The 18,598-nt window shown below is 43.7% G+C and overlaps 1 protein-coding gene across 4 annotated transcripts in view; it reads right to left on the reverse strand.

The window, feature by feature from the left end:
- LOC115234269 (homeobox protein homothorax) overlaps window positions 1-18,598 on the reverse strand; it is a 403,166-nt gene that overhangs the window by 276,140 nt on the left and 108,428 nt on the right. For all 4 annotated transcript variants that reach the window (XM_029805219.1, XM_029805218.1, XM_029805217.1 and 1 more), the window contains exon 7: window positions 11,648-11,777. In XM_029805219.1, the coding sequence (XP_029661079.1) occupies window positions 11,648-11,777 (130 nt within the window). The remainder of the gene's footprint in view (window positions 1-11,647; window positions 11,778-18,598) is intronic.

An 18,598-nucleotide genomic window follows, 5' to 3' on the forward strand; every position in this document is an offset into this window, starting at 1 on the left:
CTTTCCCTCGGCTACCACATACATTTTAGCCGACACCGTGGTATGCTCCACGGAAAATCGAGTGTGCTCTCGATCGTATCGAGAACCCTCCAAAACGCAGAGTATCCCAGTTTCCGCATCCGGCAGGCCGAGCGCCAGAGGTCGTTTCGAAATTACAAGAAATCTCTCGAACTCGACTGATCTGTAATTTATGTTTTTTTTTTCTGTCGCTATCCAAATTATTTAAAAAATTTTGAAATTCTCAAATTGAGAAGACCGATGATCGAGACTGCATCGTCATTTACAATGCGGCAAGAACATTTGCACGAAATGCGAAACCGAGTACCTAGAAAGGGTCTACAAGAGTCTGAAAGCTGGCTGAAGGGTCCGATGGGAGTACACGAAATAGGATGAGAAAAAGGAGAGAAGAGGAGCGAAGTAAAAGAGAGAAAGAGAGAGACAGAGAGAAGGAGCCGAAGACGAGCGTGGGCGCGATGAGCGGTAAAAGGGTACGCGGAAAGGAAGACGTTAGGAGCAAGGGAAGAATTAGCTAATGGCGCACGATGAATCCGTAATGGGTTTGCGCTGTTCTTGGGGCCGCATCGGGATTTGAACGAGTTCGCTCGCCCATCTACGCGACGTAGAAAACTGTGGGAGGACTGCCAAGGAAGCAACAGCGACCACTAGCTCGAGCGAGTCGACTCCTCGCCAGCCGAGGGGAAGGATACGTGGTACACGCTGGGGCGTGTAATACCCCAAGGAATGCAGAGAGAAGATGGAAGTACAGATAGGAAAGCGCTCGTCGGAAAGCTGGGAGATGAGGGAGAGAGAAAAAGAGCAACGGCGAAAGAGGTGGCCGCCGCGGGGAAACTCGAGCGCCAGCGAGGGATGAATTCTCGCGGAAAAGCTTACACGGCTCTCAAATTCTGTAGAACGAAACGACGTTTGCGGTCAAGGAGAGTGCTTCTTCTTGTGCGTTGCTAACCGAAATTCTAGCCGCTTCATTGCTTACTTAGCCGTTCGGATACGACTTCTCCGAATTTCCCGTGGAGCGAAGCAAATCGTCGAGCAATTTTTCCATGCTTCAGCGTTTTTCAGCGTACATTCTAGTTTCGCATTTTTGGATGCGTGCGAGAGACTCGCAAAAAAGACGCGAGCACAAAAAAGTCGCAATTTATTTTCCACAAGTTAATATCTCGAAAAAAAAGCATAGAATCTTGTTGAAATAGCGTTATTTGTTCAAATATATCAGATATCAGGGGGAAATTCCTCTATTCTCACTTCATAGAACAGTGTCGAGTTTACTTTCATTGCAACTTATGACGCGAGTGCATCCGCGCAGCAGAGTTCGCAAAAGTCTCGTATTTATTCTCAAACAGCAGTAATCGGAAAGGGGCGACCCTGGCCGAATTCCTCGTCGGAGCATTGCGTCGTCTTTGGCTAAGCGTGCTTCTTCGCGCTAAAGCGTATTATGGCCTTAAATGACACGGGAACGACGCGTTTTACGCGCCATACGGTACCACGCGATGCTGTCTCATCCAACAGGAACATATTCTTCCACGACTCTGGTCCTTGAGCGCCAAACGACGGGAGTCGTGCCCGTTAGTCCTCGGCGCGGAAGAGTGTCTCGTAAGGATAAGATTTTACTGCCACCGCGGGCATAAAGTCGAGAAGAATACGCTTCGACGAGGCGTCACGTGAGGTTCCCCCTCGAGGGAACCGAAGCGATTTACGAGCGTCGTCGTGGCGAGGCGAGGCGAAACGAGACGAACTGAGTCCGCGCGACCCGAAACCGACGAAATCGCGGTCGCTCTCGCGTCACATAAATCTCCATATCGCAATTCGTGCATCGTGAAATTAACAGGAAAGGTGGCAAGTAATCAGGTGACGAAAGAGAACGAAGGTCGCGTGTCTGCGGCTCTCGATAACGTTAATCTTCGACTTTCAGATTTCGACGCTCGTTAAATTTTTACGGGCCATGTCGTTACAATGCGTTTAGGACTACCGGTAGTACAGAAGTAGCTATGTATTATACGGCGGATTCGTTATTTCTCGACATGCGATATTTATCAAAGATAAAAACTGTTGATGCTTAGACGGTTGCATTTCAATGTATTCTTTTTTATTTTTATTTTATTGAAAATAATTATTATATATCTGTGTTAAAACTCGCACTTTTGTATTATATGATTATTGTAAAAATATCTTTTTTTTTTAGGGACAAATGTTCTTTGAGAAATTCCGCAATACCACAAATAATACTTCGGGATAATCGCATGAGCATCAATTTAACCGAAAAGCTTTCTTTCGTATCGCTTGCACAATAGAGAATATTCGAAGAATCGAAGCGCTAGAGTGCATTGTTGATTGGCCTTCGTGGCAGACTTCGCGGTAATTCGTGGCTGATCTACTAACCGGCTGACAAGAAGGAAAAAATCTCGGTGCTTCCCAGAAGACAATCAAAGGAGCCTCGGCGTGGCGGCCGAACCATTTGGGCATGACGAGAGAGTTAAAAAATACAAACTACGTCAATACGCACGCGAGCCGACTACTAGGGACAGCTCGGGCTGGTTTAGGTTATCTTATGTGCTCCAAACAGCTGTCGATCAGAGGTGCTCAACCGCGACGATGTGTAAAATTATATGCAATTGCGTCTGTCCGCAGTTGACACGAGATCGAGTCCCGTTTGCACAATAACACCATTGGATCGATTCCGGATTAAAGAGGGAAATCATAAGATGAAAATTGTTCCTATTTTTTCAAGGATCAAATCAAAGAGAGAAAGAACACGTTGATTCCGCCGGTTCTGGCACTCTCTTCCTCGCTTCCTATTCGAAGAACAGGAATGGGGCACATACGCTGCTACCATCCAAAGGAAATTTACTGCATGCAATGAACCGGCTGTAACCCTTCCTCCGCGCCTTCCACTGCCGCAATCTCCACCTCCTTTGCCGATATAGTATCGGTGCAAAGCCGACTTTTGCGAGAGTGTGTGTGTGTGTGTGATGGGCGCGCAACTCGCATTATTCATTATAACACTCTCGACAAGCTTGTATTTTTGACGCATAAGCGGCTCCCTTTTCTCTGACCCGACTTCCCGATACAGCGTTCTCCGATTGCGCTTCCGAGACATGCAATGATCTCGATAAAGAGCACATTTTCTCGACGAACGCGTAAATAAATGAGCGCGAAAGAAAATATTACGCTTAATCAAACCATTCCTTAATGAAAATCGCTCAAAAATTTTAGTTTTTCAATTTATTTTTATTAAACAAGGCTAGAATACTTTGCATAGTTTCATCCTTTGCAAATGAAAAAAATATTTGATAAAAATTTTAAACTTGATTCGAAATTTTTGAGACAATAGACTACGCATCTGTTGTATTTTGTTCTATTTAAAGAAAAATTTTTATCTGACATTTTTTTTCCATATTTATCGCGACTGACGAAATACTGTCACTATAGTTTCTCATCGCGAGTATCGACATTACATGACGCAATGCAGAAAAGGAAGTAAAATGATGAAACGTCAACAAAAGAAAGAGCAGGAAGGAGCGTGCACCGCCTCGACAAGCAGAAAATTTACGATCGACTCGTCAACACCCCGGAGGTTGCAGAGGACGGAAAAAAAAGAGGTATTTCCGATAAACCGGTGCCGGCGAACCATGGCGTATGTGACTGCATCGTGAGAAAAGATAAGCCTCGCGCTCGATGTGTACATATCTCGGACGCTACAAAGTGTAATTAATGTCGTGTTAAGGTTACAAGATTTCCGCTGAAGCGATAAACTGCTGACGAATGGCCTCACGAAAGAATCGAAACGTCCGCGCGAGTAACGCGATAAAGCGGGGAAATCTCGCAAAATGATCTGTCAAATGTGCCGGATTGTCATCGCGCGCATTGCAGACTGTAATTTAATGCATCATTTTGTTAAACATATAGTAAATTCTAATATCCTATCTTCGTTCGCGCATCAATTAAAAAATTTTGATAACTTTTTGAATAATTTATATTACACGTAAACTTTTTTTTTGCGCGTCTGAAAGTTTCTCACTATGAATTCTTGAAAAAGGCTAAAAACATTTCCATGCGATTTTCATCCGCGTATATCGTAACGTTACGCAACGTTCCAAAGCATGTATCTGTCGATCGCAAAACGCGTTATCGATCACCCCAGTTTTGCAATCGCTCCTGGTTCGCCTCGGTGGAAAAGGATCTCGCGTGCGATTCCCTGGATCCGTGCACGCTCCACCGAGCGCGGTAATACGCCTCCGAATCGCGTAATAAAAATCCGCACGCTCGATGAAAAGCGGCTGACGGTGCGCGAGAGAGGATTGCAACTGAAATCGACACAGCCGAGCGGGAACGTTTGATAATGCGGCCATCGATAGCCCGACTAGATTTGGCAATCGCGCGTCGTAATTGCGCCGATATTTCACATAAGCCGTTTAATTGATTTTTCTGCGGGCCGCGCGTAGCGATCGCGCGCCCGAGAGATACAGGCAAAACGCGCCAGAGAGGATCAAATTTACGACTATTTTTAAATCACCCGGAATATACCGACGTTTATTAGGATGCCGATGAAATGAGATAGAGAGATAAATATCCTGAAATTTGTTTTTGGCAAACGGTCGATAAATATTACCGCGTGTATTCATTTTTGTTAATTATTGCTACAATCATTTTTACACACTCTGACAGGCAATACATTGAAAAATAATACAAAGAGCAGAACCCGCTGTAACACATGCGCAAATATGCATTAATATTATCTATACTCTAATTAATCAATTGCGCAAAAAGCTTGACAAACGGATGCTTTGGTTTTCACTGCGAGAAACTGCTATCTTCCTTCAAACGATGAAATTTCTCTCTGTTACATTGCCTTCATGATCGAATCTTTGTCAAGTCCGAAAGAGACGCGCGACTTTATCATTATCCATTACTCAAAGAATCAACCGGCCAGATGGCGAGCGTCTTTCCAATTTATGGCGTTGCAGTTGTGGCTCGCTGACGTGGGTTTCCCGCCTATCGGATGGGACCCGATAAGGAAAGTTTTTATCTCGGACCGGGAAAAAGCGCTACTACCGAGAATTGACCGAGGAAGAAGATAACGGACAGCGCGCGCGCTGCTCAAATCAATGAACTCTGACGACTCATCCGTTCGATGGAGACGCGGTTTCGCGGGTGCAAAAATCAGAGATTAGAGACAGACATAGTAAACAATGATATTAATGAGAGAGTGCAAGCTTTTTGCGCTGTCACGTCCGGCTATCGAGCCGTCCCGAGAGCCATCGATATTCCGCGCGCGCGCGCGAATGTGACGCGAGTTTATTATTCATTAACATGCCAATTAACTTCGATGTCGCGGTGTCCGGTTTCTCTCCCCCCTCCTCGTCCCCGACCGCCGTCTCATAAACTTTGTACACAGCGTGTCGTTGCGAGCGCGAGCGGGTATCGTTGCACAAATGTACACATTTCATAATTTAATCGCTTCCTGGTGCCATCTGCGCGCTATCGATCATCCGCGTTCGCGCGTGCACGAGTTGAGAACCTCTCGCCACTGCGGTTTCGATAATAATAAGGTGTGTTACGCCAATTTCTGCAGTCGCGTCTCGGATATTTCCAATTCGCAACGGGCTATTAAATCGTTCGATTTACGATCTGAGGAATGTAATCATTAGTATGTATGTATCTTTGTTAAATTACAAATTAAATGACACATTTAAATCTCATCGTTTTACTTCTAAAATAACGTATTATATAACGTATATATATGTAAACTCTATAAAAAAATCTTTTCATATTTATATCTAGCATCACAGAAAAAAAAAAAATGAACGAGAGTTTCCAGCAGGGCAATGGAAAGAGGCCGGCCAATGTTCGACAACGTTTTACGTAGGGCCGAGACTCGCTCTCGAGAAGAAAAAGGGGTACAAGCGCAGAAGTTCACGACATGAAGGCCTCATTATGCCGCGAGAAAAAGAGAGAGAGAGGGAGAGACGCGGGAACAGTGCGAGGGAGGAGCGCGGCTTTACAAAGAAGGGGGCGAAACGAGAAAAAAAAGCCACGGTCCGATAACCGAACGATACCGCCGTCCGTTGAAAACACAGAAAACAGAGAATCAACCTCATTACTTCTATCTCCCTTCTTCGACACGTCCCTTCTCTTTCTCCTTCATATAAGCCGATTTCCAGGAATTCCTCGTGATCTTTGGTCGCCGTACACGCTTTAACACACTCACCCTTTCCCCTCCCCTCCCGCCGCCGCGGTTGCCAGCCCCTATCGTCATTCTGCCTCTTTCTTCGTCGACCGACGTACAACCCGATAGTTGTCAGAAACCGGAGAATATCTAACTGTTTCTCCTTTTCTCACACACTCTCCCTTTTCGTGCATGACGAGGTAAGAGAGTACAATCATGAGGCGAGAAAAAGCCGAGACGATGGAGACGAAGTCGACGAACCGTCGATTAAGGATCTCTCGAGAGGCACGAAAAGTCGAACGTCGAAGGTTGTTACGAAGGGACAGGCGTCGGTTGACAGAACTCGTTCCAGTCGAATCGAAAGACCCAATCTGCTCGAAAGTGTCCGAATACGAAGAATGAAAAAAAAAGGCGTGAGACGCGGGAGATTCTTTTTCTGTTTGTGCTCGTCGCTCGAGCGATAGTGCGTATTCCAAAGATAGAATGATCGATACGGGCTCGAGATTGTTTCAGAGATAGTCAACCGTGTCCGAGGTGAGATGTTAATCGATGGTGCTCTATTAACCTAACGAAAGTCTCCTGAAATGACGTTGTAGCCTGGAACTAGCATATCTTGTATAATCAAGTAAATTATCTTCTCGTATAACATAGGCATCGACAAAAACTCTTGTATGAAAATTTTTATGGTAGCATTTCTCTCTCTCTCATTTTGCGATTCAAATTTAATATATTAAAATAAACAGTTACGCAAACTCAAATTTCATATCTCATTGATATTTAAATATATATCGTCGATGCAGCTATCTAAAAGCTTTTGAAAACAGATTAGATAGTAGATAGATCTAAAAAGGCTATCATCATCTATATAAAGTATATTTAACGATCGCATTGTGTACCCGTACATTTATGATCGTCGAGCGCGATACGATTAATGCAAAAATAAAGAAGAAACGATAGATAAGTATCGATGTGTGGTAGCACATGAAACATTATTGCCGCAGCTTTCGAGAATACAAGGTAGTGTTAAAAGCGCGTATTTGGTCGGCGTCAGCTGATGAGAGAATTAACGTTCGTTCGTTTGCGAAGAATAAAAGTGCAGGATATATCGCGCGCGGGATATTAAATTTTACGAGATCGCCGTGTATGTGCGGGCAGGTATGTTTACCTCGTAAGTAGCGCACGTGGCGCATACGTTCCTCGCGAGGTCGTGTATCGCGATCGGTCAGCCAGGTCGAGATAGAATCTTTTATAACCACCGCGAGGAGGTAAACGAGTTTATATCCGCGAGCGATTGCGACACGATATGTTAATGTCCGAGCCCGTGCTCTTCCCACGTGTCAGTGCGGCGTTTCCAGCCGTCCTGGAAAACATTCCGGGGGCTGACACACGTGACATCTCCATCGAAGCCCTCGATGAAAGTCTCGCTGGACGGTTGTAGCGACACAAATGTCGCGAAGTGTCGATGAATGTTTAAAAAACGGGTGTCAAACGTATATCGCTCGTACTTTGATTTTTATTGTATACGCGACGCACGCGCTGATCTCGGGAATAGATACGATAAATGTATCTCCCTCCTTCCTCTTCCCCCCTCCTTCCCTCGAGCGATATTCAATGTAGCGCTAGCAGGTTATAGATCGAACTCGTAAACTTTTTCCAGGCAGTATTTCCGAGACTGATTCAGGAATCTTATCGACTCGCTATAGTTTCGTCGAAATAACTGCCACTAGGGCGGGCAATTTCCCGTACGATGGAGGAGCTTGGAGGGAAAACGTTTGCCCAAACAGCAAACCACCACAAGGTTATCGTTTAACGAGTGATGGAATACAAATTAGGTCCGTCGACGATGTCGTCGCCGGTCTATCGCGGCGCAGAAGGCGACCGAAAAACGGACGTCGACGATGATATCTCGCGGCAAACAAGCTGGCACGTTAATGAGGGCCCATGATGAGAGGGAAAGGACCGTGGATAGACAGAAAAGGAAAAAGGAAAGCGAACCGAGCAAATACCCCGACGTACGGTGACAACCCCGGATGCGTCGATAGCATCTCGACATTAAATATGAGTAACTCTGGTTGTACGAATAAGTAAGTTTACTGCGTCAATACTCGCCGGAGTGAGACAACCTAACCGACTTATGCGATCGTCTATATCGCAAAACCTTAAATGGATATCCCATCAATGTTCTTATTTAGTATTTTAACGATTGATTTCAGTCTTTTACTATTCGATTATAAAAAATTCACGAATTTTATGGTACTTAATAATAGGTAACATTGCTGATTTTTCAACTGTTTGCCTTTATTTTAATTAATTATTATGAAGTTTGCATTATATTAATTAATATATGTAAATAATACTACTATTGAGGGGGGAGGTGCGATAGTTTGGAAACTGAAGAAACAATAGTATTGTCCTGTTCACCGAGAGTAAATCGATTCGTTAGATTGTTTAGCGACATTTCGGAGCACCTTTATGCAATGCGAAGCGATGATGTAAGTATTTAATTGCTTAATGTATTCGACGCTCGTGTTGCTTCCTCGTTTTTCGAAACTCGCGGATATGCTTTCGCGTAATGACATACACGTTCATGCGGCGTCACTCGCGATCGGGAAAAGATACGCGATGCGATGCGACATTATAGATTGCATTGCAAATTACCCGAGATTTTTGAGAACACAATTAAAAACCGGGCGCGTGTATATACGTCGCGATAAGACGGAAGTGTCATGTCGCGCGCGAGAGATACTCCAATAATAATAATCCCATTAATCGATAATTATAAATGCTATCGGCGATCTTATCAAACGAGTATAATTTATGTCGACAGGAACGATTTGTCTAAGCTCGATAAGGTTTTCCGCGGATCTGGTATATGTTAATCGTGATATATGTAAAGTGATATATGTCAATTAAATTCTTTCAACACTTTTAATCGTTTATGCGTAATTAAAACACACGTTTGTATTCACCACTTCCGCACGTAATTTACGATGCGTGTTTTTATTTTTACAAGAACGATCTTCTTTCCGAGGAAAGAACGCTCTTGTCGAGCGTCTCGATCAAAGTATCCTGGTCGGATCGCATAAGAAAACAAAGCGACATGCGGCAAGCGTATCTCATCTCGCGGACGTACGTTAAACGCGCGCTCGGTGAAAGCGCCGATTGCGGATTATCATGTTCCTGTCGCGCTGCGCAGGAGAGCTATCAATTTTTTTTCCTCTCTCTTTCTCTCTCTCTCTCTCTCTCTCTCTCTCTCTCTCTCTCTCTCTCAACAATCTCGCGTGCGTCAACGGCTACACTTTCCATAGCAGCCACGTGCGAAACTCTCGGGTTCTACGCTCTTTCACGACAGATCCCGCGTGCGCGCGCGCGAAGATTGATATCTGGTCACGAACTAGCTGTAGCTCGTGCGCGCGACACACGCACGCTCAATTCGCGATTATTAAATCTGAAGATGACTTAACAATGTCGGATGTATGCTGTATACGGGGAAACGAGAAATGTTTTGCCTTCAAAAGACTTTCCAACGTAGAAAGCCAATGGTACGCACGCGTGTCGCGTGAGGCAATATTATACGTTTGCCTTGTAATCTTCGTGCGAATTTGTAATTAAACGTTCAGAAAAGTTCGTAAATACCATCGGCACGCGACATTTCCATTAGACGATATCATTACTTCGGAACGAGATTCAACCCCAATATCAGTTTATAATTTGAAGTTAGCAGAAAGATTGTCCTATATTCAACATCTCTTCTTTTCGAATAGCGATGTTCAAAATAACGATATAATAATTTGATGATCGCGCATATATAATCATACGTTTCGAATCTCAGCAGCGTATTGCTTTCGAAAGCATTAATAATCTCTGCTCTGACCATTTATATTTACGTATCAATTATCCATGCATCGAAATATGCGATTAGGCCATTCACCTTACAGAGCCGCGAACTTGTACATCTAAGCGATTGATGGAATTAAAACGACGAAGAGAGGTCGCGCGACCGAAAGAAACTCGCGCGAGGCCCTCGTCAACATTTTTCCGCGACAAATCTCGCTCAACAGATTCGTATCGCGTCACGAAAATGGCCGTTGCACGCGCTCCATTTGCATTGTCGGATATTACAACGACAACAATGAGGAGATGCAACGGCTGCTTCTTAACTTGAGCATTACGCGACACCATTTCGAGAAAGCTACCATTCATTATTCTCTCCCAGTCTCCCTTCTCTCTCCTTCTCTCCGATTATCGACGGTCGTTTCTTCTTCTCTCGCTTGGCCGTCGTAACCCGCGCATTTATGATTGTTATTGATCAACCGTTTTGTTTCTCACCCGTGTGTATGTATGTGCGTGCACGTTTGGCCGAAATGGCACGCCACGCGGCACTATAATATTGGCACGACAGAGCGAATATAGTGACGGCGGATCTTAATGAATCTTTATGGGATGATGTCGTGAACTTGTATACCCTCCGGTATAACTGACTGAACCCGTTGGTCGCGCTAACCATTGGCGCGGTTCATTCGTCGCTACCAAATTTGTCGTTCGACGTTGTCGAGGGACATTCTCGTTATCGCACGCTCTAAGGCAGTTAAATAAATCGTGGAAAGTACGTAGAAAAATATATTCCTCATCTCGTCGTATTCCAGAAAAATGTAATAACTTCTCGCGACGCGAAGCTATCCGCGTAAATACAATGTGTAACCAAAAGAATGATCTTGCATCGCGTCTATGTAGTTTTGGAAAAAAAACTGTCAATTTCTCGAAGCAATAGAATTAGAAGTATGATGAATTTTCCTTCGCTGTATTTTCTGTGACTACGCCAATGCGACCGACTGCTCATTAGCCTCGACGATGGCGTTGCCGCGAGTTTGATGGTGTAGATGGCCGTGTTCGTAAAATTTGAAGGGCGTGTAAAAGGCCCGTGGGGTCCCGGCTGGCCGCGCGCATCTTGATTGTCATCAACTCGTTGCTCGTCGCGTGATATTGTCATTAGCCCGCCTCAGCCATCGTCACCCGCGCGAGTCGTGCTTGGACGTAAAAGAGACCTACTTTAGGTCCCACGGATCGATCCGCCACAAACGATCGATCCAAAAATTCCTTGTAGTTCGTCAGCTATGCGTGCGAGTATTTACGATTCGGCGTGACTTTCAGACTTGGCATTAAATTGTTTATAAATAAGCTACTGCGTTCCCCGTTAAAAAATTATTATGTATTCTAAATAATGCAGAAGCAAAATTATAGTTTCTCATGACACTACTCTTTGTAGCATTTCTAACTCATAATGTAACGACTTACCGGGGTCCGATGAGTCCAGGCTGGCTGGCGCTTGTTGGCTAAGGGGTCCGGGTGTACCGCCCGTTCCCCGTTAAAAAATTATTATGTATTCTAAATAATGCAGAGGCAAAATTATAGTTTCTCATGACACTACTCTTTGTAGCATTTCTAACTCATAATGTAACGACTTACCGGGGTCCGATGAGTCCAGGCTGGCTGGCGCTTGTTGGCTAAGGGGTCCGGGTGTACCGCCACTTCCGGGACTACGCGCATCGTCGTTAGCACCCGCGCCGGGGTACGAAAGCGACGAGGAGGGTGGCCTCTGTAACGTAAAAAAAATCACGACTTAATCACTCACAGTTTCCCTTTATTTTTATATAAAGAAATTTATTAATATTATACATTACATGTCGCGGTTATCAAATGCAGAAATTTGAAAATATGCAGTTTAAAAAAAATCGACCACTGCTTTGCTGTGAGATAATATCATGTATATATGTATTATTTTCGCTTTTAATAGTCTTCTTTCGTGTAAGTAAAAAAGTGTTTGCCTTGTGAAGCGCGTGTCACGTCAACGTACGTTAGGAATTTTTTCGAGCCTTCACGCTGGACACGCACGTGCATACACGATGTCTCTGGATATTCTTTCGATCACAGACACTACATATATAACTAAAAACCACGTGCGAGAAAAACGTAATCAATTCGATTGATAGTTTATTTAACTTTCTGAATGAGAGAGAATCAACGTTAATATCATTTACAATATACCATTTTGGTACAGGCTCAGGAAAGCAATAATTAGTTTCATATAATTGCAAATATATAACATTTACGATCGTTAAACTGACAATACAATACAGTATTCAATCAAGCAATTTATATTAATAAACGCTCTAAAATAGTGTATCATAAAATAGAATGTCTCGTCATCAATGATTAATTTTAATTATTCTTTTCATTCGAACCTTCGGACTTTTCAAAGAGATTTTTGCGTTTTCTCACAGACGCTCCAATATATACAAGGTCCATTGATGGACGCGCGTCGAGCTGTTTTCGATCTCGATTAAAGACGGAGCACACGTATCTCTCCACGAAAATGCTGCCGGCATACTTAAATGACTCGAGATAGTCCAGCGGGACGCGCACGACTTACGAATCAACAGATTTGCTGGGAGCGCGCGACGAATGTCCATCGTAAAATATTCCATCGTTTATTCCGCAGGTGTAGCCGTGTGATAATGACACTCGTATAGAATCTCCATCGCTGTAGGAGGATAGAAACGAGACGGATCCACCGCGGAATCGACGGCAATGTACAGTACCATCCATAAATACGTGATTAGTTTCGCAAAGAAATGACAAGAGTGAAAAGAAGGAAAAAATATTCTAGATTTTCGTAGTATCGTCACCGTGCGCATCGTTGGAATTTTCCGTACGGAATGCGAGGGAAGAAACGCCCGCGAGTTCAGCAAACTTTCTCCTCCTGCCATGAATTACTTGATGGTATACGAACAACAAATCGTAGATCAATCTAAGGCAATTTGCCGCTCCTCATTGACGTGCCTCAAAGTGTTATTACAGCCGCGAGATGAAGGCGTGCGAAGAGGATATTCATTGAATGATTCCTCATAACGATCGTACGATGAACGGACCGGCTGATCTTCAGGGTCATTGGCTTCATTTTTCGAGCATCGAATTTTTTCTGTCCGCGCGCGACGTTGCGTTCTTCGAAAAACGACGATCTGTTTAGGTAAAAACAGCTTTTCGTACTTTTTATCGGAATCGTCGTGAAAAAAGTCGTGTTTGCACGTGCCAGTTTATTGATCCCGTCGCGAGGTCGAAGGGTAAGAATTTGAAGCGGGCGAATCTCTCGATATCACGAAGCGAAATGTCTGGGTATATCACGTCTGGCCAGGCAACAATGAGTGACAGCTACTCCCACATGCTGTCATAGGCGTCATCTTCGCGATAATGTACCGACTCGCTCCCTCTCTCGATTGCCTGCTCTCGTATCTCGCATGAAATCGTTACACGGTCAACTCTAGATCTCTGCTGACGCGGAGACATGTCACGTGAATTTACTGCTTTGTACGAGCTATCGTGGACAAATATGCAGCAACATTTAAGGAACAAAATATAAGAAACACTAAGTAAACAATTACGTTAAACAATTATAATTGCATATTGTCATTTATAGAACAGAAAAAAAAAAAACAAGAAACTTGTTTTTACTTTTTATTGTTAAATGTACTTTTTTAAATATCTCTCTTTTATCGTTTTTCAAAAAGAAAAATATTTATAAAGTCTCAAAAGAGAGAATTACTATATCAATTAAAAAAATTACTGAGTTAAAAGCTAAATTTAGGCTATTCCCTCAAAACTTTTTCTTATCATAAAATCTCAGGCAGGAGCACAATAGGCACAGGTAAAATCAGAAGTCTTCACTCTGATTTGACTAATCGCTCACGATCCTTGAATGACTATTTGCTCAGGGACTGCAGGGCCTATAGATTGCACGAGCAAGTAAATACACGAGAGTGGTAACGAACGACTAAGGGGGACATTAATAATGCATCGGTCGTCGCCGGTCCGCTTCCTACTGGCACCCAACGTAAAACAAGGGATCATGGTCGACATGGTCGGCGGATGATCTTCAGATCATAAATAAATTTATTATCACAATAATTGGCCGGACGATATTATTTCAATTCTCTCGCGTGAAAAATTAGATTAAGTCTAATTTTTTCGCGGTTCTTGAAGTGCTGCAGCGATTTTTAAAATAATTCTTCAATCGTTTTACACAACGCATTATCAAATCTTATTTTATCTTAGAATCCTGGAATGACCACACGCAATTAAAAATAATTATTAAGGGATCTCAAATGAATACGCTCATCAAATCGCCATCATCCTCTCGGTAGATTTCAATCATTTGATAAAAACAATGAGATTTACGTCGCGTATGGATGTGGCTTACGATATACCTCTAAACCTGACGTCACTTCCTACTAAAGGCTGAATCGCCGTTTTTTAAGTGGCCAGTAGGGTCCACCGCGTGACTCGTGTCGATGCAATGATAAACGGGTTAACGGGTCGACGTGCTACGCGCTCTCGTTCCACGTCGTTGCCTCTCACTCGCATGTCCGTCCCGCCGTCCGTCTCTGTCTGTATATGCCAGTCCGTCTACTATGGGCACTCTTAAAGTGTAATTCGACAAACCGGATGTCTGGCCTGCCCCTTAAATAAATCAGTTGCCCGCATCTCATATTCCACCCCCGCTCGTTCATACCGTACGTTTCCTTCCCGTCGGGTAAGAATGTCTTTTCTAGACCACGAGAATACGTCCTCGAGAGGAAGCAATAGTCATCGAAAAAGCCCCTCGGAAGAACGATTTGCGAAATCTATATGGGGGAAGGACGAAAACCCGATCCCGAAGACCGAGCGATAGCGTCAGGCAATATCGGTTTGCGCCTTGACTTCCGGCATAGTTAAAGTCGTCATTACGTTACGAAATGTCCCGCAGAACGCATAATATCTCATAAAAATTGTTGCGTGTAAATGTAAGCGATTGGAATCGGGAATCGCTTTTAATATCCGTCATAAAGCATTGCCGGCGCGTGTTCACTACTGCCATCCTGGCGGACGATAAGTTACGATCGCTCGTCGAAATGCGGCATACAGGGTGCGTCACATGTACCGCGCGCGTATTCGGCGATCTGGAGCATGAATCGCATTTTGGAGCGGAATCGCGCGAGATTGCGAGAATACGCAATTTGATCTCGCGAATCGCGCTTTTAAATTATCGTACGCATGTATTAATTGGCCGCGGTGTAACATAATGCCATATAATTATGTAATTAGAGGCCGGGCATTAGTCTCGCTGACTGGTTTACAGGCGAGATACGTAAATCTCTGCAATTAATTTATTGGTGCTCAAGAACGCTTGAGAGGAGGCTAAGAGAACAAGACATAAACGAGGCGGATAGGCGCGATAAAGACGGAGGAAACTAACGGGTCCAAGTAGGAGAGAGATCGACAGAGTGACTAGATAGAGACGGATAGATTATGGAGGCAAGGCAGCACATTGTGTAAGCATGCCCATCGACTGGACCCACATCTAGAGTCTCTGACTTCTTAATCGTTCCATAGAGCGGAGTGAGAGCGGGCAGAAATGAACGCGAGAGAAAGAGAGAGAGAGAGAGAGAGAGAAAGCGGGTGAAAAGGAGACAGAGTAATGAACTCCAAAGAAAGAGAAAGAGAGAAGACTTCTAGTCCGTGTAGTCTTGAATTTCTCGGCGATACCGGCGGGCGTATAGGGATCATAAATTACGATTTATTGCAGTGGCAGCGCCTCCGCTTGGCGGATTATCTTACCGTTATGTCAGCACGCTACAATTATATTTACATTTCCTTCGTAATGGAATATCGTGCCGGCATCGCAGTCATCCAGCCACGAACTAAACGAGACGTATCCGCGATAGATTCTCAAGGTAACTGGGTTATTTGCCCCGAAGGAATATAACATCGACTTATGTCAGAGCGCTTTTTAAGTATCCACGAAGAAAAAAACGGAAAATTGTCCGTCTTCGTCTTTAGAAATAGTGTAAAGTATCTTTAGTATACCGAGTAAAAAATCTCGCGTATTTAAATCACTTCGATCAGAAAAGATATTTTCTCTCTCCGTCGAGAGAGATCACATTCGATTTAAAGAGATAAATAATGCATAACGGATTTATAGAGTAAAGGAGCACAAAAAAAAAACATGTTGTAGGTGGGATTTTAGAGGCCGACCTAATGATAGCCACAAGATTCGAGCGATTAAATAGCCACGAGTTTAAATTTTAACAAGGTGTACACCTGACCAGCGAATGATTTTAAAACGCTCGTATAAACGAAACAAATTTATGGCGGCTGAGGTGAGATGGGAGAAAGAACGAGACCGAGGCAGCAGCCTGTTTTGGAGCTTCGGCCAGCGTCCGTTTCCTTTCACGGGATGAATGCACGAGTGAGCGATACTTTAAGGAAGACGGTGAGGAAGACGGTCAGTCATAAATATGGAATCGGGGTATTTGGCGCGTTGTGTCAATAAAACCAAGCCCAGATTCGTGCTGTTGCTTTTACGACTCCTACTGCATCCATCGCTTTTGGCTGGTGCTATTGGCGCGTGTTATCGGAAACGTGTTCGCCACGAAAACGGGTTTCGATCCTAGATATCAAAATGCTAGGCTCCTGCATACCGTAAAATTCCACGAGATATTTGCGATATCGAATTTTTCCGAATATTTGCTTCGAACGTTAAAAACGCGTTATGCTTCTTCTCTCGCAACGGAATTAAATCTAGTAGAAAAAATACAATTATAATATATTATAATGTATATGAAATAATACATGTGATAATGTATAAATGTATAATTTATAACTTTAACTATATGTAATTTTATATATAATCAGACTTAATTTTTTTACTTTATATATAATTAAAAATTATTGTAGTATGTGTATAATCTCTTTAACAGAATAGTTTCAACATCGCAAAGAAAAGAACGAGCGTGTGATGAATTCAGTTCGGGAGCAGGAACTTTACGGGAACAGAACTGAGTTTAGGTCAGAAAGACGCGAGAGAGGAAGGGAGATTTAAGAGGCAAAAGGTCCAGCGAGAAGGAAGGGCCCGTACTCGACCAGCTGATGGATCTAATCAACATTCCTCCCTAATCACGACATAGTCCCTTCTCTCTCTCGAGGTACTCCCTGTACCTCCTCCTCTCTTCACGTAAGAGCCTCTCGACTTCCCGGCTCTGTATATACAGTGCCTGCCTTTCGTTCTTTCACATGCTTACTATCTCGCTCGCCCTCGTCCGCCGTTCTCTCGGACTTGATGGAGATTTGCAGATGCGTCCACCTCTCTCGTTTCGCCGCCGCCGCAGTCATTTTAATTTAACCGTCGTATAAATTAGACTCCCAAATGATCGTCTATCTCAAAAAACCGCCGCGACTACGAAAAACCGGCAGCGCGCCGTAGGTGATCCGCGCTGACGAACAACCTCCTCCGAATTCTCGAGATTAACGCGGTAATATGAGATACCGGGCAAGAAGTTTGTACAAAGATGATCCGTTATATTCTCGGAAATTAATTAATCCAAGAATACGCGTTTCTTATTCTTCCTTTCAAAATTTTATGCTATATTTTATATATAAAATTTATTTAATTTAAAGTAATGAAACACACACACACACACACACATACTGTGTATGTAAAATTGAATTGTGAAATATGTGCATTCCTAAATGAAATCACGTTAAATTATTCAACGCCATGCATTAAATAGTTTTCGCAAGAATATTTTATTCGCGTCAACGTCGTATTAATATTCAATTAACATCACTTAGAGATCAAAATAATTACCCAAAACGTTGGAAGCGTTAAGTATCCAGATTCGATTGTCAAACGCACTAGCCGCAAGATTGCATCTCTCATATATTATGTTGTATTAGAGGACACATCTGCTTGTGCAACGATATGATATTGTATAAAAAAAAAGAAGGCGGTTAAAAGAAGAGAAAAACGTCAGATAATTCTCTCGCATTCTACGCGATATCTCGAGGTAGGCGTCGCTGAAGCGGCAGGATTTTAATTCCCATGCGCCGTCGATCTTGCCACTTGGGGTTGAATGCCGCTGAAGGATGGTCCACGGTTTGCGGGTGCCGGCGATAACGGCGGGCAACGTACCGGCAACGACACGGTCGAAACCGGCAGCAACCAGCAACTCGCGCCCGGTCGGCGGGTGGGTACTATCGAGCCCGCTTCATATCTAACGGCACGGTGGCGGCGTTCCTCGGCTAATTGGTTTCCCATGTTGCCTCCGCTCCCTCGGGATAAGACTGGCCTCGCCAGCCTTCTCCTCCTCTTGCTTCTTCTTCTTCTTCTCTTCCGCTCCATCTCCCGCTGTCTCTTATGCCTCTTTTCTTCCCGGTCTCTCGTATACATCGGTGACGTACGTCCGTTCTTCTCACCGATATTCGGAGACAGCGAACTCAACTAACCGCCATATACGATACTGTATTAATGTGACGTTATCTTATCCCAAACATTCGCTTCCAATTTTCTAAATATAAAATTATGTCCGAAGTTTTTGTTCAGCA

Source organism: Formica exsecta, unplaced genomic scaffold (genome assembly GCF_003651465.1).
Source record: "Formica exsecta isolate Colony F162 unplaced genomic scaffold, ASM365146v1 scaffold2, whole genome shotgun sequence".
Classification (NCBI taxonomy): Eukaryota; Metazoa; Arthropoda; class Insecta; order Hymenoptera; family Formicidae; genus Formica; species Formica exsecta.